This window comes from Leptonotus elevatus, chromosome 7, assembly GCF_054856555.1.
Source record: "Leptonotus elevatus isolate MCC_2025b chromosome 7, RoL_Lele_1.0, whole genome shotgun sequence".
Taxonomy (NCBI): domain Eukaryota; kingdom Metazoa; phylum Chordata; class Actinopteri; order Syngnathiformes; family Syngnathidae; genus Leptonotus; species Leptonotus elevatus.
This window is the reverse complement of record NC_141245.1, coordinates 6,723,194-6,744,657: the sequence shown is the minus strand read 5'-3', so window position 1 is coordinate 6,744,657 and position 21,464 is coordinate 6,723,194. Positions and strand designations below refer to the sequence as shown.

General features: G+C 38.4%; 2 protein-coding genes across 2 annotated transcripts; one reads left to right on the top strand and one right to left on the bottom strand.

Annotated features, from left to right (window-relative positions):
- Positions 1-2,680: 2,680 nt before the first annotated feature.
- Positions 2,681-7,818, top strand: mrps22 (mitochondrial ribosomal protein S22). The gene is made up of 8 exons (XM_086081237.1): positions 2,681-2,807; positions 3,196-3,350; positions 3,426-3,590; positions 3,871-4,014; positions 4,971-5,054; positions 5,162-5,307; positions 5,550-5,658; positions 7,365-7,818. The coding sequence occupies exons 1-8, from the start codon at positions 2,681-2,683 to the stop codon at positions 7,455-7,457; spliced, it is 1,023 nt and encodes a 340-aa protein (XP_085937363.1). The 3' UTR covers positions 7,458-7,818.
- Positions 7,819-8,144: 326 nt separating this feature from the next.
- rbp2a (retinol binding protein 2a, cellular) lies at positions 8,145-12,000 on the bottom strand. The gene is made up of 4 exons (XM_086080770.1): positions 11,928-12,000; positions 9,424-9,602; positions 9,168-9,269; positions 8,145-8,198 (listed from the first exon to the last, which is right to left on the bottom strand). The coding sequence occupies exons 1-4, from the start codon at positions 11,998-12,000 to the stop codon at positions 8,145-8,147; spliced, it is 408 nt and encodes a 135-aa protein (XP_085936896.1).
- Between the last annotated feature and the right edge of the window lie 9,464 nt (positions 12,001-21,464).

Below are 21,464 nucleotides of genomic sequence, written 5' to 3'. Positions count from 1 at the left end.
AAAACATTGGGAAGAAGGCTTGATTAGCAAACCAACACCAACAAGACTTGATACAGACAATAACCCGATAAGGACTGAAAGAAATAAGTGAACTAAATACAAACTAAGTGAAAAGACAACGAGACACATCTAGACAAGACAGAAGCGGCTGAGGGAGCTGATTGGATGACACAAGCGACCTGGTTGACAAAGCATAATCTTGAATGTTGGCTGAAGGACAAGTAATAAAATAAAATAAAAATGAAATAGGTGAACACAATAAAACGTAACGAGACAAACTTAGACTGACTGATTGACTGACTGACTTTGGGGTCACATGGTTACTTGTCTTCCTCAGTCAGCAGCGTGACAGCTGCATACATCTGGTAGTGTAGTAGGGGCCTCTTGCAGCTCAATCAACACATCATTCCACTGGTGTCTGTGCTTCTGGACTTACTACCACTAACTATTCCCCTCATTACCCACTTAAGACACACCAACATTGATCCCCTTTCTATAGATTAGTAAACCGCCAAGGAGAAGGTACAGTATATATTTTTAATGAGAAACAAAACTCTGGAGAATATTTGTCTTGTGTCTGCAAGGAGTCGCAGAGTAAGCTTTGTTTTATAAGCTGTATTTGTTAATATCCATAAAAAACTGTGGAAATAAATTCATTTAAAAAAAAAAAAGAATAGAAATACAGATTAACTCTAAAATAGTAGAAATAGCTTTATTCTCTTAAGGGTTTTAAGCCTACTTTCAAAACCAGGATTGAAGTCACAGTAACATTTATGCCAACAGTATGGAGTCAAAGAAACATCACTGTCCAGTAAAATCAGTTCTTTCATAAACAGTCAATAGTTTCAGTAGCAGTTACCGTACTGATAATACAAAAGCGATATAAGCATGCCATCATAGGGTAGCTCATCTGTAAGGGCTTTGGAATTGCTTTGAGTCACGCTGGAGACAAATGTAATGTTATTGGAGAGATGCTAGTCTGCACCTGAGTCCTAACTATTGTTGAGTGACACTTGAGCAAGGCATCATGCAACTCCATCTCGGTGCTCTCTGTTGTGTCCAGCACAAATTTAGAGCAAATTATAAATTGAACTTTCCAATGAGGGAAAATTTAGCATAAATTAAAATTTAATAAACAAATAGGATTACTGATGGTGTAGAGGTACTGTAGATTTGCCTGACTTTGGCACATGCAGACTGCTGAGTGTCACTGAGTGTAAATTGAAACCAGTGACGGTATGAATGTGAATTGTTTTAATGGGGTGAGTGACAAATTGGTCAATATTGACTATTTTGGGTGGGTGAAATCAGTTGGTGATGAAATTGAGACAAAATCATCATCATTTCAGTATTTATACTTTTCTGTGACACTTTTGTTGTATGTTACTTTTTGAATGTAAAATTAGTTCCTTACCTCAATAAATGTTGGGAAACAATCTAAGGGACGAGTGTGACTATAATCAGGAAAAGAGCTTTGAAATTCCAATCTATGGTCATTATGCGCTCCCATGTTATCATAGTGCCATCTTGTGGACAAAGTAAACTTTTGGAGTTCAATTCATTGTTTTAGGTTTGGTTGTTTATCTGTCACTAGATGTCTATTCTTATTCCACGTGTGATGCACATAGAACACAGGAAAATAATGAGGGCTGGCTTTGAGTGAATGGGGTCTACTGGAATTATTTAATTACCAAGGAATAGTGGAGCTTAGGGCCACGCGACCACTCTGCATGGGGCCCCAATAAGAACAAGAACAAAAAACTGATTTTGAGACAGTTTAATTAAGAATTTTTATTTATATTTTTTATGTTTGATTTAAATTTATATTTTAATAAATTATTTTAAATACTGTCTATACTGTACACTACTGCAGTAGTTTTTTTTTACAGCCCGATTTTTCATGTTATGTTGTTGTTGTTCTAATTGAAATTGCATGCAGTTCAATGTCATTTACTGAAAGCATATAACATATGGGGGGGGGGGGGGAATTGGTTACAAAAGAAATCATGCACTAAAACGTATTTTAAACTTTTGACTCATTATAGCCCGAGGCAGCCGAAGAAACTCTTGCCATTATTTCTACGATGGAAGTAAAATATTCTTCAGAAGGTCTTTTTCCCAACTCTGGTGCAAAAGTTTACATAAAGTGGGACATTTACAGCCTGCTTTGTTGTAACTTTTTTTTTGGGGGGGGGGGGGGCAGTTCATCCCAAAACAGCTGTTTATTGTTGTTTAATTCTGAAAACAAAAAAAAACAACCACAATTAAAAAAAAATGAAAAAAACAGATGGCACTTTTACAATAAATGCACATATGTTACACTTGCCTTTTAGTAGGCCTAGATATGATTCAGCATCCCACAATGCTTTATCACTTGGAATGTTGTGCAAAGCCGCTTGTGGTGTAATTTTATTTTTCTAAAAAAAAAATCCCTCAACAGTCTAATCAGTCTTATTGGCAGAAACTCACATTGTTCTTAGGGCGGTGGGAGGCATGGACCGACTTATATTTCAATTGAATGCCTATTTTTTTCCACATCATACATTTTTAGTTTTTTTACTTTTTTTTTGCGAGTCACTTCTGTATCTTTCTCGAACAGAAGGTGGCAGTAATGCGACGACAGTAATAATGTACGTCTCCGCGGCGTGGCAGAAGAAAATAATTAACGAAGAAGAAAAAAATGGCAGCGCTCGATAAGGCACGGTGCTTACGTCGAGGCTACTCTTGGCTGCAAACTATTCAGAGAAATAAAAACTTGCTTGTAACATGCAGCACCAGGACCTTTTGCAGTGATAAACAAGACAGCGGTATGTATATAACATTATGAATCATAACGTGTAATAGCGCGAACGATGTATCAAGCTGACCTTGTGGTGTGTCACAAGTACAAAACATCCACATTTGGATTCGTTCTACAAATTATCCTGTTTACAGTTTACCCCACCCACAGCCAATGCATTTATTTTCAGTTGTGAAAGAATACACTGTCATTAACCGGATATTACAGTAGAACATCTTTTTGCAGCTTGATAGAAAATAAAGTTCAGAGAAAAGTTCTGTATTTATGATGGTCAACATGGATAATCAAATTGTAACGTAAATTCCGGTCAATTAAGGTAAGTAAACTGAACTGAAATGAGATGAATGCTTAATTTGAGTCTAAGGCATAATTAGTGCATATGTTCTCCTTCTTAGTGCAAAACAATGCTAAGCCAGAGTTCACAGATCCAGTTGTGCAGGACATCCTCACCAGGATAACAGGCCTGGACCTGCAAAAGGTGTTCCGAACAATTAAAAAGGAGCTGCAGCCGCCAACGTATAAACTCATGACTGATGAACAGTTGAAGCAGGTGCCTTCAGTTACACCACCCTTCTTTTCTCGCAATCTTGCAATTTGGTATTCTGTAGCTGCTGTGTGCTTTCAGGCAGTGAACGTGGCCTCTGAGAAGGCTAAAAAGCTGTTGGAAATGCCACCTGTTTTACCTGAGAGGAAGCCCATTACTGATGTACTGTCTGTGGACAAGTTTCTGGATGGCATGGATACATCCAAATACGTCTTCACAGACATCACCTACAGCACTCCCCACAGGGTAAGTTCATTCACCTTCATTAGATAAGCAAAAACATAATGAAGAACATTGGATAGACATTGCCACAGACTATATTGGTGTTGATCTTCACTGAAAGCTCATTAAATATCAGAAATGCATGTTATTGAATAAATATGCATTGTTAGTGTATAACTAAATTTGTGTGATTGCATTTCAGCCGTGTACAGAAATGTTCATGTTCCACAATACCATCATATTTTTTTTCCTCTTTTACCAAGTCTTGATGTATGATTTGTTTGTGTGTTTGTTTTCCCTTCAGGAAAGGTTCATTGTTGTGAGGGAGACCAACGGCACCTTAAGAAAAGCCACCTGGGAGGAAAGAGACCGGCTCATTCAGGTGTACTTCCCAAAGGATGGACGCAAAGTCACGGCGCCTCTGCTCTTCAGTGAGGAGAACCTAAAGGTTAAAAATGGCTCAGTGAAATATATCACCGTAGCTGCTTTTTCCTTTCAGTCTCCTTTTAAATCCAGCTGTGGCTGTTAGCAGCTGTATGCGTTTTATTCTCCCAAGGCTGTGGTTCTTAACCTGGGTTCGAGTAAACATCCGAGGTTTGTTGAGTCAGTTTCAGGGGTTTGGTGGAGGTCAAGACACACATCTGACTTATATGATTCATCATGATACATCCTGCTTGGCCATCATTGGCTGCAGGTGCTCACGCTACATTGTTTGGATTATCTGTGCTGCGGGGATTTTGGTGCGTTAAGTATTCGACGTGTGGCTGTTGTTATGGTATGCTGTGTGATTTCTTTATTATTGTATCCCTTCATATTAACTATGTGGAGCAAAAAAACAAAGTGGTCGGACGAGTATGTGGAATATGAATTCATATGTATAACGGAACGTATGGTGTTCCACAGAGTTCAATTCTAGGGCCACTGCTGTTTTCATTGTATCTGCTGCCCCTGGGTTCCATCTTGAGGTTGGTTTAATGTGGTCTATAAATATACAGTTGAGTTGCGTGATAGGAGTCAGCGTCCTTCCTGACTGCATGATTTGGAATGCAGAGTTGAGGAATTTTAATAAAGCACAATTAGTAATCAATCCAAATTAAAGGAACACCTGCTTAAGCTGCATTGAGATGAAATGCAAGAACACACTTTCTAAATCCAAGGTGAAGAGAGCCACAATGGATGAAAATGTTACTCTCCCATTTCATTTTGTTCACAAGTAAAACTATGTCTTCAATTTGAAGGGAAAAAAAGTTTCCAATAAAGAAGAGTTAAGTGAATGTGCATATGAATCAGGTGGTGTTCAGTTCCTCCCACAAGGTTAAGACCCACTGTCCTAATGGTAGTGAGAATCACAGCAATCCCTTTCTTTGAGTTTCTGTTTTACTTGTATACTCTCTTCTCTGTTAGATGGTGTTCTCTCAGGACCGACACGAGAATGTGCTGGACTTGTGTTTGGTTCAATTTGAACCCGACTCATCACAGTACATCAAAGTAAGCTTACTGCTTTGCCAACTGAGTTTTAATGTGTAGAGTAGACCATTTTAAAGTCAAGTGTTGCTGAGATTTAAGTACTTGTGTTTGTCAAACATTTTTGTCAGGTGCATGCCGCCACCTATGAGGATCTGGACAAACATGGGAAATATGAGCTTCTTCGTTCTACCCGGCACTTTGGAGGCATGGCCTGGTACCTGGTCAACGCTCGCAGGGTTGATGGCCTAATTGTGGACATGCTGAAAAAGGAATTGTGAGTTTCAGCATGTTGAAATTGTATTATTCGACAGATTTTTTTTCGATTCCATAAACCTGTACTACGTTAGGTTCTAAATTCCATACCAAACTATGCCTTTTTCATTTGATGACAAAGTTATTTAAAATTTGCCATCGTTAATAGGTTGTAATATCTGTTTTCTTTTTTTAAGAGAATGAATGAAAGGTCATGTACTACGGCATTTGGGAAAGTAATCGAAATGCATTTGTGTGGTTCAGGGTGCAGGATGCAGTTAGCCTGGTGTCTCTCTTCAACCTAATCTATCCTCACAGTGAGTCAGCACAGGAAGCTTCCAGCCGTCAGGCCACAGACACTGACCTTGTCAAGGTAAGAACACTGCCAAGGTTAGGTTCATATGTTGTACTCATTTCCAAGTATTTTTTATTTTATTTGTGTTTTACTTTGTTCATGAATAGTGGGCATACGCATTCACACAGGCAAAAAATATTTTTTCCTGGTTATTAGCCAGGGACACAGTTACCTACCTCACGCTGCCAAGCGATAGAAATACAGTACTGTACACGTATTGTTTTACAATACTTAACCTTATTTATAATTTCATACACATGTGGATAAAATAGAGAAGCATTTGGTAAAAATACTGTACTGCTCTGGTTACTTTAGAACAAATGAGAACAAGCCCCGCCTTTCAATGTATCCCAATTTTTTTCGTATTTATTCTCGCTCTTGTGCTCTCACTGTAGCAACCTTCCTTGAATGACTCGTTCTTTTTTTTAATGAAAAGCCTCAAAGCAGGATACAGGCTCACGCCGTTCACATTGCGAGGAGACCTTATGCTAAATCGCCCAATGTACGGGGTGAGTGGACAAATGTCAATTCTTTTTTGTGATGCCTGGGTTCTAGTCGGATCCAGAATCGCGCTGTTCATTTTTGTCCAGACCATTTTCATTCATTTGCTTTTTTTAGATTATTCAGTTTGATCCCCAAAATAAAACAATGGCTGATTGTATTAGTTAATTGTGATGTTATATGTTAATTGTTATGAATATCGTTAACAAAAATGTAATTAACATTTTCATTAGCAAAATAAAAACTAAATGAAACTCCGTCTTGCGTTAAAACTAAAATTAAATGTAATTGTAGCGAAAATGTTTTCATCTTTGGCAATTAATATTACACATGAGCTTTAGGGGTTCATTGTAGATGTATTTATTTTGGTATTGCTGAATGTTTATGCAAAAGAAAGACGGTCAAACAGTCATGTATATCTTGCAGTCAAAAAACACACATAAAAATAAACTAAAACTAAAACTAATAAAAACTGAACTAAAACAAAGCATTTTCGAAAAAAAATAAAACTTATACTAACTAACAAACCTGCTCTAAAAACTAATGAAAACTAACTGAAAAAAAAGTGAAAACAAATTAAAAAATAACCAATGAAAAATCTTAGTAAGTAAGCTTTATTTGTCTTAAAGATGGTGTGTAATCTTTAGTGCCATCCAATGGTGAACAACAATTAATTTATTTTATAAACCCACTATTGATTAAAGTAATATGAATAATATGTTCTATCACATCAATGTAATTTTTTAAATATAATTGTAGGTCTGGTAATCACTAATTGTATTACATACTAGGTGGCGACAGTCCTTACATGCCAGTCATGTTTCGTCGCCATCTTCCTGCTACGGATACCTTTTTTATTAGCTTCTCCTGCTTGCCACTCTTGTTAGCTGCTCCTACTAAATCTGGCTTGCTCTTGTCTTTCGGCGTCACTCGCCGGGGTTTACACCAGCTGCAAAGTCGCCGTCGCTCACCAATATGCTCGTTCGCTCACGCAAAATAAGAATTGGTGGTAGGCTTGCGACGTGTGGTCTCCGTTGAGTTGCCGTTGTGTGCGTGCTTTGAAATGCACACGCTTTGGCTGCATTCTATCATATAGCGACATCTAGTGGTCAACTTTGACACACTGTCCCTTTAAAGTATTATTACCCTGGTACCAACAATCTTGTTTGTGTTTGTATGCACATGAAAGTAGTAACTAAATACACACACTCCTCTCTCACCAGATCTATGCCCAGAAGGAATCCCAGAGGTCTGGCTACATCGAGTTGGCCTTGCAGGCATATGAACAGACTGAGTCTAACAGCGCTGCTGTCTGATCGACCCGTTCCCATTTGGAATTCTGCAAAGCGACAGAGCAAGATAACCACAAGCTCAAGGACAGGCTACGTTATCTCTCATTTGAAGGCTGTTCTGTCACTAGACTAGAGTAACGTGCTTCTTAAATGGACCATTTATGGAGACACAATACATGCCATTTGTTTTTTGAGTTTGTGTCCTAACCACATTGTGTACATAACTGAACTAAATTAAAGTCATTGTCATAAAAAAAAAAAAATCTTTGTACTTCCTGCTAAGTGGAATATATCTATGCAAAAGTTAAAATCAACTTTTTGATGAATTTATTGCACCAGAATTGCTTTGGATGTGTTGCACACACACACACACACACACACACATACTCATGTCCACAAATAGCCCAGAGGCAGTCAATATTATCGGCTCATTGTAATCTGAACTCTAGTAAACATTGACCATTTGGACCTTACACCTCTGTATACTAATCACTTGGCTGCCTTAAGTCAATGATGTAACCATTGAGCCAGCTTGGTTGATTTGCTTCTCTCTGACTAAACTGTTAAACCCACATATGTGAATTACTACGTGTGTGGCATATCCACCCAAACAGGTATTAGCCTAGCTACAATAAAATAAATAATACAGTTGACTGTAATATCAATTTATTACTTTTATACATTATAAAAATAACGAGACTTGAGCTCATCTTACTGGGCCTTCTTAAATACTTGGTGGCAGACTTTGTCCAGCACATGGAGCTCCTATAGGAAAGGAGACACACCTTTAGTCCAACAATATCATGTATTGCAGCAAATCGTTTCTTTTACATATCCTGGCTGTCAGATCTTTATCTTCTGAAAACACAGCATCTTTTTATTGTTATTGCCTCAGTCAGTGTCGTCGAACGGCCAATTCACACTGACGCGGTGCGTTTTCCTTACGGCCGCCGCACGGATTGCAATTCACACCGCGTGCGTTGCGTAAACTGTCCGTGTCCGGAAATCTGCACCCGCCAGATCACGGGGGTTCACGCTGGAGAGTTGAGTTCTTGCGATAACAACCGTGTATATAGAGCCCTATTTGTAAACAATAGCTACACTTGCCTGTTGTCACATCGATATGCTTTTGGACATTATTTATGTGACTTATACCATGACTCTTCTACCACAGGTAAGTACGTTTTGTGTTTAAATTGTGTTTTTTGTTATGTTTAATTTAATTTAAGATCTTTTTTTGTCGTAAATGTCCGACTCATGTCATACTATGTATTTAGCACCCCCCCCCCCCCCCAAAGAGTTTGCAAATTGTTTTATTTTTAAATATACCGGATTTATCTTGATGCCGACCCTAAACTTCCTGTCCAGCTCGTGTAATTTCTCCAGTTTCATGAAAATCCGCAAGCTTTCCGCATGCGCCGTCCGGGAAAAATATTACGCTTGCGGAAACCTTCCGCAGCGCCGCATCCCTTCCGCATCGCATACGCAACGCACTGCAGCTGGTGTGAATTGACACGCAGACTCGAACGCTTTCTATTTCTTGCGGCGACCGTACGGAAAACGCACCGTAAATTAAGCTTGAGTGTGTTAGGAAAGATTTCATCAAGTTAATTGTTGACAAATTGTGCTTTATCTTTTTGATTCTGAGTTGTCAGGATCATTAAATTGTCTATAATGACATGTTCATTTTTCCCCACTCTAAATTTCTTGATTACGACATTTCTCCTTTCGTACCAGATGTAGCAGATCTCCTTCAATCCATTGCTTCCAACCACGGTTTTCTTTTTCCCCCTTTTGAACACACACCAGTTTGTCCCCGTCCCAGGTGACCAGCGTCTATGATGTTGCATTAAGAACAAATAGAAGCATCCATTAATGTAAACCACGGTTACTCAGATCAATTGTGAGCATGTGTTCACAAGTTTCCTTATAAAAGCATTAACAGGGACATTTCAAATTTCAAGTTTCAAATTCAGACCACCGTGCTTACTATGACTTTTCGGTTGTCAAGAGCCTTCATCTGCTCCTCAAACTCCACCCCTACAGTAAAGTTGACCTCATAGTTTCTGAAGGTGCTCAGCGTCTTTGTTTCAAACTTGTCTCCGTTCTGGACGATGACTTTGGTCTGGTGCAAATGGGTGGCGATCTTTCTGGTGGCAAAGTCGATGTCTGCATTTAAGAATGAAGCAAGATTGAATATCAGTATGTTGTCCTCTTTTCGGGATACACCTTTAATACATAAATGTGTGTAGTGAACACACACTTACTGTGATTCCAACTTGTGCTTTTATGCTTACATTTTCCTGGTGTGTGAATATAAGTACTGTATCCAGCCCTTTTGCTAAACTATTTACTAGTGATGGTGAAATGAAGCTTCATGAAGCACTTGTGAAATTCTTTGACTCCTCTAGATGGCACCCTGGTTTAAAGATCCCATGGAAATTTAATAAATTTCCATTGCACTAGCCTTTATATTTAAACCAAGAGTACCATCTAGAGGAGCCAAAAAATATTGCAAGTGCTTCACGAAGCTTTATTTTCCCATTGGGTTGTGCTCATTTTCATAAAGATGATAAAGATAAAGTTGAAATGGGTTGGACATTTTTTGGGCAAATTACTGGAAACATCCCAAGTTGAGTCAAGAACTGGGAAATTCACAGTTTCAAAAATTTGCCATTTTTCATTGGCATCACTAAAAGAGAACTGTGCGTTAACATATAATAACATTAACCTTTTCTTGTTTGATAAGCAAGCAAGCATGCAAAGTAATATTTTATACTGTACAGTTCATAAAAACTTTTGCTAGTGGCCAAGATAATTGTGTGAGACAGATGTCACCCAAATTGTGCCCATGGGCACCTGGTAGTCCCCAAGAATCGCATGAGTCACTCATGTGCCTGTTCTAAAAATTGTTCACCAGTAATGGGACACTGTGATTTTCTAGAAATCAAATGAACTGAGAAAAGGATGAATCACTTCACGCTCACTGAAAAGATTCATTCTTTTTGAACAAAACGTACGTGAGCGACACAACACTACTCAGTCCAGTCACAGGGTATGTCTCTCTAGTTGAATGAAAGTGTTCCTTCCTTTTACCAGGATATGTGAACAGTTTCTTACCTTCTACCACTCAACACCAACACACTAGTTTCATTACTAGTCTGCTTTTTTTGCTCCTCAATCATGTCGCTACGTGCTAATGAGAGAAACAAGTGTTAATATTAATGTGTCTATTGTGCTGCTATTGGCTAACTTACTATAACGTGTGTGGCGTTCGTGCGTGGTGTGTGTCTGCACAGAAAAAAAAACTAGCCTCATGGAGTAGGTCATGGACATAAGATTGTTTTTCAGCAAACAAAAGCTCAATTTTGAAGTATTTGTATTAAAGACAAAATGTAAAGACGTGTGTGTGTTTAAACACCTACAAGACAAACAGTGCTAAAGTCTATTTGTTTTGTTCATATGTTTTATATGTGTCTGTACTTCACCCATTCACAGACTTGTACATGCATTATTATTATTTTGTAGATTCAAGCACATTTCTTTTTTTGATGTGTATGTAATGTATGTTTTTTTATAACAGTACAGACAAGTATGGTAAAAAAAAACAATCATTCTGTATTAAGTTAATATCTGTTAACATATTTTATATGTTGTATGTTTCATTTAAAAGAAAATTTCAAAAACAAGTAAATTTTTGTTAATTCTCACTGTAAACTGTGGGGAACTGATTTACTCCAGAAACATGCATACTGTCAATGCGTATGTTGAGGAGCTGTTATATAAAAAAGAATACCTTTCTCAAGAAATTTGTGTTAGAATATGTTTATATTTTAAATCCTTTTTTCCTTTGTATAACTTTTATTAGATTCGGTTTAATCACTGACTTCCCATGCAATTTTTGGAGCTGGAAGTAACCCCAAACCACGACAAGCTACCTATCACATACTGTTGTAGTACCCAAGCACCCCTAAATGTCTTGATAGCACCCCTAAACCTCTGATCCTAGAATCACCTCTGATGTGATTAATCTGCGTTAATATATGATTAATGCGATATTTTTTTGTGATTAATTAATTAGTTAACGCTTTAACTTTGCCAGCACTAAATTAATATGAATGAAATACGTCACCACTAGATTGCACTGAATCATAAACACTTCCTCTTTAATTATTATTATAGAAATCATGAACATGATCAGTGTATTAACTCTTCACATAAATTAATAGCATTAATTTGCAATAACACATAAAGGTAATTTGAGCAAATGTGTTATTTCAGCAGTGTGTATCAAACTATGACTGCACCCATATACAGTACATATTTAAAAAAAAAAACTTTTACTCATCACTACTACTTCATCCTCCAACATTTGTTGTTTGTGTTGTTGTTTTTTGTTTAAATCCATTTACTATTCATTTTTATTGTGAACAGCTTATTCTTTGCCATTCTCACATTGAGGAAATAAGAAAAGGCATTTGAAGGGCAACTTACCGAGGGCTTTCATGACCTCCTCAAAGTTGTCATTGCTCACCATCTCCCACCGCCCATTGTAGTCTGCAGGCATGTTGAGTGTGTATGTGGAGGTCGTGCTTACTTCTTGAGGTGGTTGTCAACGCAGAGAAAGTATTATCTGCGCCAAACCTTTTTATAGCCATTGCTTGTGTGCACGTGTGTACCAAAGGACAGATTCCACCCGATAATTGCCTTGAGTCAGTATAAGTACTTAGCGATATAAAGGTCAGGTGCTCTGTGAACACTCGACTTCACTACAGAACTCTGATTGCATGTACCTCTATTCTCCATTTGACTTTGTGTGTGCGTGTGCGTGAGACATTCATGTACTTCAGCCAGGTGAACATTTTAATTCGCACTCCCTCTCAGTGACCTGGCCGCAGAAATTGTTCTACTTGCCTGATGGAATGCAATATGAGCACATTGGCACATGATTATAGAAACGATAGCAGGGTATCTGTGGACTAAATGCATTTTTGTAGAGGTTCAGACTTCATGCACCCACAAACAGGTGGCAATCGTTTATTTTCAGAATTTAACATTAGGTGTATAATTGTATATTTATAGAGGCAAAAAAAAAGAAGAAATAAAATACTGTTGTAGTCTAGCAGTTATCTTTCAATGATAGCAATTTGATATTCTGCTGAGGTAGATAGTCCGTTATATCTGTTGTTTTATATGAGCTACACTTTTACACAATGATAACGACAAAGGTGACAATATAAAAATGACCTCATTTCCCGTAGGGTACGACAAAGGTCATCAGAACACAACTTGCGGAGAAAGAACACCAACACTGTAACACTATTCAGTATTTTTTTCTTTTTTTTTTTACAACACACACACCAATAGCTTTATTTTAGGGTCTTTTTATCTTTATATATAGTGTACAGTACATTGAAAATGAGCAGAAATGACCAGTATTGAATACATTTAACATAGTGAATAAAAAAATAATAATAATCAAAAAAAAAAAAAATATATATATATATATATATATATATATATATATATATTTCTCTTTCTGTAAATGCACAATTAATTCCCTTGTCTAAAGATTTTATTGCTTACCTTACGGTTTTCTGTGCTACTTTAATTAGATTTTTTTTTTTTTAAATAAGGAATATTTTTAAATTAATCCATCCATCATCCATTAATTTTCTTTTATCTGAGGTTGGTTGACAGAGACAGCAGATTAAGCAAGGAATTCCAGACGTGCCCCTCCACCGCCACTTTGTCCAGCACTCAAGGTGTCCCCAAGGCATCTTCCTGGCGGGACGTGCCTTGAACACTCATCAGGTAGGTGTCCAGAAGTCATCCAAGCCAGATGCCCGGGCCGCTTTATCTGGCTCCTCTTAACGAGTGTCTCTTCTCTGGATGACCGAGTTTCTCACCCTCATCCAGAGTAGGGGCACTTGTTGACCTGAATCCAGGCTGAGGGAAATTGACTTCCAAAATGTGTTCATCATAGGAAGGAGGTTCTAACCCGTGCCTTGTCTGGTCCCTCGCCTCGGCAGGGTTATTATAGTTTTAGAATTTTCATATTAGTTAGTTTTTATTTCGTTTTGAGTTTTTTTTTTTTTAAATTTAGTTAGTTTTAATTGCTTTTCAGGGTGGTTCTGTTAGTTTTTAGTATTTTTAGTTATTTAATAAATGCTTAGTTTTAGTTAGTTTCAGTATTCGTTTTAATTTAAAAAAATGTGTATTACTTGTGCGCAATATTAAAAAAAACACCATGGGAGCGACGTCATTTGAAGGTGCTTTTCTATTGGCTGCTGCTAGATGACGTCATTTCTGTGTGTTACACTTTCAAACGTCCATATTCCGATGGCTCCAGATGGCAAAGTGGTACCGTCAGTTGCTTACGATGCAGGTTAGTGTGGGTTCGCTTCCCCGCCTGGGAGACCATGTTTGTATGTGTGCGTGTTTGTGTGAGTGAGTGCAAAAAAAAAAAAAACACACACACAAAAACGTCCTTATTCCTGTTGATATCAAGATAAATCTACTTAAAATCATCCCCACAGGCTCATGCTAATTTATTACCAAAGACTAAAATGAAGGACATTTTTGCTATAATTATAGTTCGTTTTAGTTCGTTTTGTAAACATAAATTGTAGTTTCAGCATTTTAGTTTTGATTTTATTTTGTTAACGAAATTGTTTTTTGAATTTTTCAGTTAGTTTTAGTTAACTAAAATAACCTTGCGCCGCCCTGGACCTATTTGCCGTGGATGCCTGCCCAAGACAACTTAGCTTCTATGATCATTGAGACACACAAATTCTTCCACCATGGTAAGGTGATGTCTCAGGATAAATTAACACATATAAATACTACTACTACTACTACTACTACTACTACTACTACTACTACTAATAATAATAATAATAATAATAATTGTAGAAGCCCCATGTGTTATTTCTGTTTATACCTCCAACCTCTAAGGAGCAGTGTGTTTTGTTTACTGACCTGAGCCAGATGTGGGTGGGTTGGTCGGGTGGCCAGGTGTCACGAATAAAAAAAAGTGTGCATCTCGGCAGCACGGTGCATTATGGTTAGGCCGGCTGGTAGCATGTCACCAACTTTTCATTGAAAACTTAATGGAGATTTGGACCATTTCAACCGTTGGAAAGTTGATCTTTTTTTATTTAATCTATATTAAACATGCATAGCGTGCCATGTCCACGTGTCGTTACTGACTGCCCTCTGCCGGGACACTACAGTTAATCTTATTTAAGTGCTTAATATTTAGCTGAATCGCTGCACTTTACCTGGAGTTGGACCAAGGGCACAAAATTAGGATCTTTCTTCACTAAAGGGGTCAATTGGGGCTAGAAGCAGGTTCTTAAATGACTGTCATTCCATTAGTTTTGTTACACGGTAGCAACCTTTGTGATGCTTCCGTCTGTTCCCTGGGAATATTGACAAAATAAATATGCTAACGAAAATTTCCAATTTAGCCTCTTTTACGTCCGTTTGGATCTTTCTTTTCTTTCTGGAAATTGAGAAGAGTGAAACGGAGGTTTACAAGCGTACACTTCCGTCTTCTGGAGCTTTGCAATGGTGTTTTGTTGCCGATAAACTCCACTAGGACAGTTAAAAATGGCACCAAGTGCACCTGTCGTTTTGTCACTTAAGGCTGAAAGACGTTTAAACATTGTTTGCAATCTTTAAGCGGGTGCAGTTACGCAAACACGTTCAGCACTAATCTCCACCATTTAAATGCCGCCTATGTTTGTTAGCAAGTTTTTTTAAAAACTTGATTTTCACGAATGCGCAAACGTTCTTGTGTTTGGGTGTTTTTGTTGTTACTTTGGTGCATAGACAATTATATTTGTGAAATTCAATGTCGATCACTGCTTCAATCAAAGGAGAACTATGTGTGTGTGTGTGTGTGTGTGTGTGTTTGAACACCTACAAGGCAAAATTAAACACTCAATCAGTGGCCACTAGTTAGTGGACAAATTGAGTGGACAAGTCCCTACTATAATAATAATAATGAGTGATGAGTGCCCAGTTTAGACTTACACCAGGCCTCAGCAAAATTGATGAACAAATTTCCTCAAAACAAGGCAGGCTCCAGCTCACTCGCAGTCCTAATAAGGACAAGCCGGATAGAAAATGGTTGGATTGATGAGCCACACTGGCATCATAATGGCACTGCCCGTCTGTTCTTCATCCTCCATGAACCAGGTAGTAACCTGTTCACTAATGAGCAGATGGACAAACAAATGCAAATCGAACTGCTCAGTAAATTTTGACCTTTATTAGCTGTTTGGTAGTGGAGGAAGGACCTGATCAAAAATATAACAAAGATTTTGATGTGATGGTGGCCTGAAATAGATGAACTATAAATATTTAATTGTGGTCATTTTCCACACCAATGCGTAGTGGAACATTTTGTTATAATTTTCAGAAAGCTTATAAGAAATATAATGCTTACTTTTAACCTGATTGTTTTATTCACCTTGGCTCACATTCACAAGCACAAGAGTTTTCCCCAGTTTGACCACACGAAGGCAATGTTGCTACACAGTAGCCAAGTCCTTGAGCTTCATGTATATGAATCGCGAGGAGAGCACTGAGTTCCGTGTGAAACAGCACCGCGTGTTATCCTGTGATCAATGTTCGCATGACACAAAACCATCTGCCAACCAAGGGCCAACATGGCAGAAATCTGTTCACTTTGGCGTGTTGTGTGGTCAGGTTGAGTGGAGCTACTTTCTTATTATAAGTAGAAAGTAGCATCCTGGATGTGTATATGAATAATCATCTAATGTTGAATGTTTTCAAACATATACTGCTTGCTTTTTTTTTCTTTTTTCTTTTTTTTTTAAAATAATAAAGCAGTCTCATATTTAATTCTGCCAAACAGGCTCCTGTAAAGGCACATCATACACCTCATAATGTAGCGACCCCCCCCCCCCCCCCCCACACACACACACACTTCTGTGTGTTCCGTGTTATGTTCCCCTGAGAATCGATCTTTTTAGCCTTCAATCCCAATTTAATCATTCAACAGGGATGCAATACACCTTGAATGTCCTGTGTGATTAGATAAAATGAATTTGTTAGCATGGTGTTCAAAGCTATGCGTATACATGTCTGCATCCCTTATCAACTCCACCGGCAGCCTTGTCATGTCTTCTATCGCATTCTTGTTTCAAAGCATCAAAAGGTTCCATAAATCACTGTCCTCCAAGGAGAGAAATGACTGAGAGGTCTGCTCTTTGTTATAAAGCCGTACTCGTGGACTCTCAGCAGTGACACAATATAAATTTGTCATGTATTTTCATCCCACTCATGGACACGACGGGTGCACTACTCAGTTTTGCTGTATACTTTGATGTCACAGAAAGAATACAAAGGGCCCCAGTGTTCCCGCGCAATTTAATGGTGTTGCCTTTTATCTTCCTTATGGAAGCTATTTTTTGGTGGGGAAATGGGCAGCAGTAATATTATATGCATCAGTGCTAGATGAAAAGTAGAGATAGCATATATGCTGCACACAAGCACAGACAATGACTGTCATTTTTGAGGAAGCGTTATTTCAGACGGATGAAAAAAAAGTTGGGCTAATGTTGCGGAGCAACTTTGGTGCTGCTTTTTATTCATGTTAAAACTGCATTTTCATCAAGCAGCGAAAATAAAATTGAGTAAAGTTTGCAATTTTTTTTGGAGTTTTCAAAAGTGGGAATGGTCACTGACAAATGAAGCTCCATCTGAGATGAGACGTTCTCCATATTGTTGGGAATCAAGGAAGTGATCACGCAAATCGTCCCTCTCAGGTGGAAATCTCTTATGTCCAAATTTGGTATTATTAATATTGGTCAGTGCCGATGTGGGTCTATCATTTTGCAAATTATTGACCAATCTACAGTATTGCAATTAGCCCACTCTCTCTTTGCTGCTAATGGCTCTATACATGCGTTTTGTTACCTAAAAAGTGATGGATTTGGAGGCAGCCAACTATGTCTGTTTTGGTTCACTGACACTGGTTTGTGGTGTAATATAGCTATGACATGCAAATCATGTCTTTAAATTTTTTTCTTTTTAAGCTTGACGTAACCCGATCTGGTTCATACAGTATGCCACAATCCACGTAGTCTGAATGTCAAACCTATGCTAGGACAACTTAAGTCATAATAACAGAAAATATTTTTATGATAAACACTTCTATACCATGTATATAAAATAATCAAATGAAGAACAGTAAGGAAAGCAATTCCTTACACACTGAAAGGGGCTGCAAACTACTTAATTGCACACAGTTTACAATCACAAAACGTCATAGATTGTAAATCAAGGACCAGAGGTCTGTCGTTACATTGGCTCGTAACTGACAGATGCCCACCTTACTTCTGCATTTCCAGCGAGTGTTTTGTCACGCAAAGCCTTGATAAAATACACGGACTGCGAATGACCGTCTGTACTGAACCAGATCAACAAATGTAAATCTGTTTCTGTTGTTGCTTAGTCTATGTATTTATCCGAGACTTTGTGTCATAAAGCACTCGCCGAAAACGTGGATGCACTGCCGAAGACCCCCGGTAATAAGTTTGTAGTTTGAGTTTGAGATGATTGAATACCGGCGATATAGAACGTTGCATACGTTACGTCCAATTCACAATAGTACGGACAATTTTCTTGTGTAGTATGCAACTAAATTCCGTAGTGTTGACTAATGAGCAAAGATCAATTAAAGAAATAGGGAAATCAAAAGCTACTGTAGCTGTAGGCTCCTTCTGATGGATTACTGATGTGTATTAGCATTGGTTTTAGCGTTCTCATGAGTAAGTGGTTAGCCGAGTAGCCTACACAGTGCTATCCATTTCACCGCCAAAAGCGTTTGCTCTACTAAACCCAATAACAGAAAAGTAAAGATCAAAGTCAACTATTAATTCATTCACTAAAAAAAAAAACTACTTATTTCAATAACATGCAAAAACACCCAATAACAGAAAAGTAAAGATCAAAGTCAACTATTAATTCATTCACTAAAAAAAAAAAACTACTTATTTCAATAACATGCAAAAACAGGTTTTATCACATCAACGTACATTTTTTTATATACAGTAATCGTAGGTCTAATAACCGCTAATTATATTACATAGGTTGTGCCGCACTTTACAGAAGGCTGGCATGTTTTGCCATCATTTTTTCTGCTACGTATACCCGAAGGAGATGTACTATACCTTGTGAACGGAGTTAGCCTCTGGTGGTGCTTGCGCGTGTCAGACCCAATGTGTCGACCGCCGCTAACCTTCCACAGCTGGGGCCTGCAGGTGGTCATCGCTGAGTCCTGTGATTCGGGCTCCCGCTGCTTTTCTCCCTCTGCTTTGCTCTTACTGGCTTTTGCTAGCTTCTCCAGCTAGCCGCTGTTGTTAGCCGCTCGAACTAGCTCCTGCTCGCCAGGCTGCTCACTCCAAATAACAATCGGTAGTAATTGGTGATAGGCTTGTGAAGTGTGGCCTCTCTGAGAAATCGTTGCATTCTATTTACTACTATGTGGCACTAAATCCTACATACTGTCCCTTTCATTTAGCATTCAGCACCAAATGTATTTTTGATTCATAACAGTAAATTGTGACACACAGGTGTCTCCCTTCCAAGCAATATAGCATCTTCTTTTCGATTACAGTGGCAGAGGAAGCTAACCAATTAGGACATGTTCTCTTGTGAATATGAGACGTCCCATGCCACCCTGCAAGACGACACTGTTTTCTCAATTGCTCTGCCTTAGTCAAAGGACACGGAATGGTTTGTTTAGTGGTGCTATCGGAGAGCGTTTAAGCTCTTCTCACCTGGAAGAAAATGCATTATTTTGTTTGTCTTGTCACTGGGCATATATGTCCTCTGTATCTTGTCATGAATATTTATGTTGCATGTGCTCTGACTTGCCTGTGGTTGTTGATCAGTTACGGGTGTTAAACGGCTCGGCTTGCCTGACCATCATCTCTCAGCAACATGCCTGCTTTGATCAAATGTCTAGCAGACTCCACGAGAGCCCCCTCCTCTCACTGCTTATAAGCAGCACAAATCAATCCCATGTTCGCCTCTCCAAGTGCCATCCTGGTCCCCCAGGATAAATGTTGCCATCTTAACCTCCACCAATGCATGTAATGTGCCCTCTCCCGCGCCATCGCTAGAAAGTGACAGCATCCTCATAATCATGTTGCGAGTACACCATACAAGCACTGTGACATCTTGTGTCCCCACTTCCATCCACAACTTTTTGGGGAAGTTTGAGATGGCATGTTCAGTGTGGGTGACTATGCTAAATGTTTCATGTTTTCTTCTTGGTAATTCTATTCGGTCCCAATGAGCCCTCATTTCCCACAGAAACCAAGGGACTGATTGCAGGAACCTGGGAAGAGTTTCTCTATTTTTTGCTTCTCTGCTCTGAAATTGGCCTGGATAGTGATGCATTATGCATGGGGTTTCCTATGTGGAGCAGGAAAGGGCTGTGGGTCCTAAGGGATCAGCCGGGGAAAGGGTGCCCAGATTCACATTCTGCAGCAGGCACGGGGCCATGCACGTCAAAGAAAAAAAAAGATGGAAGAGATTGATTGCAAAAGTTGCACTTTATATGAAAAAAGCTTGTCCCCATCTTGCCTGTTACCAGTCTTCTTACAATATCCTTTTTTTCCTGCTATAATATTTTTACTTTACTATTAACTGAAATACAATATTAGCTTTATAATACATGCAGCAATGTACATAAGCAGAAGTTACAACTAGTGGACACATTTAAACATTTAAATAAAGAGTAATGGAAAAGAACATACTTTGCTTTGGCTTAATAACGATATAAGAAAACTTATGAAGAAGTAAGATTTGACTCTGAAGAAGTCTTTTCAGTCAAATCTTATTAATGATCATCAATCATTCAAAAGTTTAAGACACAAAGTAGTACAGGAACTCAGGAAAGCTCAAGCTTCGTATTATACTAACCTCATAAGTAATACAAAAGGCAACACTAATTCCTTATGGAAACACTTAAATCATTTGACTAATAAATCAAGAAAGGCAAAAACAATTAGGGAACTTACCAAAAATGGCAAAAGTGTTAATGATTCTGCCACCATGGCAGATTAATTTAACACTTACTTTATACAGTCGGTGAAAGAAATAACAAAACAATTTGAGGAAATTGAAACAGGAGGCAGATCACCACAACTACCTTCTACTGATTTCTTCCGTATAGATGAAGTAAATGAGTTAGAAGTCACTCAGATCATAAGAAAACGGTCTAATTCCAAATCAAATGATATCTATAACATGAATTGTTGTTTGCTTAAGCGTTACTGTAATGTGTTGACATACCTCATCAATTTATCTATAAGAAAATGCAAATTTCCCAATGACTGGAAGAAAGCAGTAATCATACCAATTCTTAAATCAGGGGACCAGGAATACATGCTTACCAATTACCAGCCAATATCAATTTTACCTGTACTATCTAAAATCATTGAAAAGGCAGTAGCCGCACAACTAGTTAATTATTTGGAAAACAAACATCTCCTCCACCCTCAGCAGTTCGGCTCTAGAAGTGGATACTCAACTGAAATAGCAAACAGCTGTTTTGTTGAAAACATCAAAAAAATCCTTGGACATTGGGGGCTGCATTCCTCGATCTTAAAAAAGCTTTTAAAACAGTTAACCACCACTGCTTGCTTTTAGCCAAAATGCATACATTTAACATCTCTCTGGAGGCAGTGGAATGGCTTGCCTCTTTTCTCCAGGGCAGGAAACAATGTGAGAAAGTCGCTCAGGAGAAATCTTCACTCGTAGATAATTGCATGGGCTTACCTCAGTTCTCTGTTCTGGGGCCTGTGCTGTTTGGTCTGTTCATAAATGACCTGCCTTCTGGTTGCCCAGGTGTCCGCTGCCAGCTCTATGCGGACAATGCTGTTTTTTATGCACCCGCCAAGACACCGGAGCAAGCTTCAAAAATTCTGTCGGCATGCATGGCTGAGGTTAACCTGTGGCTCATTCAAAATAACTTGGTCCTTAACC

What these genes read in the sequence shown, in the direction of transcription:
- mrps22 (XM_086081237.1), top strand. Translation starts at nt 2,681, where the DNA reads ATGGCAGCGCTCGATAAGGCACGGTGCTTACGTCGAGGCTACTCTTGG. An exon ending in GACATGCTGAAAAAGGAATT is followed by an intron (nt 5,308 to 5,549) that starts GTGAGTTTCAGC and finishes TGTGTGGTTCAG; the next exon opens with GGTGCAGGATGCAGTTAGCC. An exon ending in CAGACACTGACCTTGTCAAG is followed by an intron (nt 5,659 to 7,364) that starts GTAAGAACACTG and finishes CTCTCTCACCAG; the next exon opens with ATCTATGCCCAGAAGGAATC.
- rbp2a (XM_086080770.1), bottom strand. Translation starts at nt 12,000, where the DNA reads ATGCCTGCAGACTACAATGGGCGGTGGGAGATGGTGAGCAATGACAAC. An exon ending in GGAGGTCATGAAAGCCCTCG is followed by an intron (nt 9,603 to 11,927) that starts GTAAGTTGCCCT and finishes TCTTAAATGCAG; the next exon opens with ACATCGACTTTGCCACCAGA. An exon ending in AAGGAGATCTGCTACATCTG is followed by an intron (nt 8,199 to 9,167) that starts GTACGAAAGGAG and finishes CCTTTCCTATAG; the next exon opens with GAGCTCCATGTGCTGGACAA.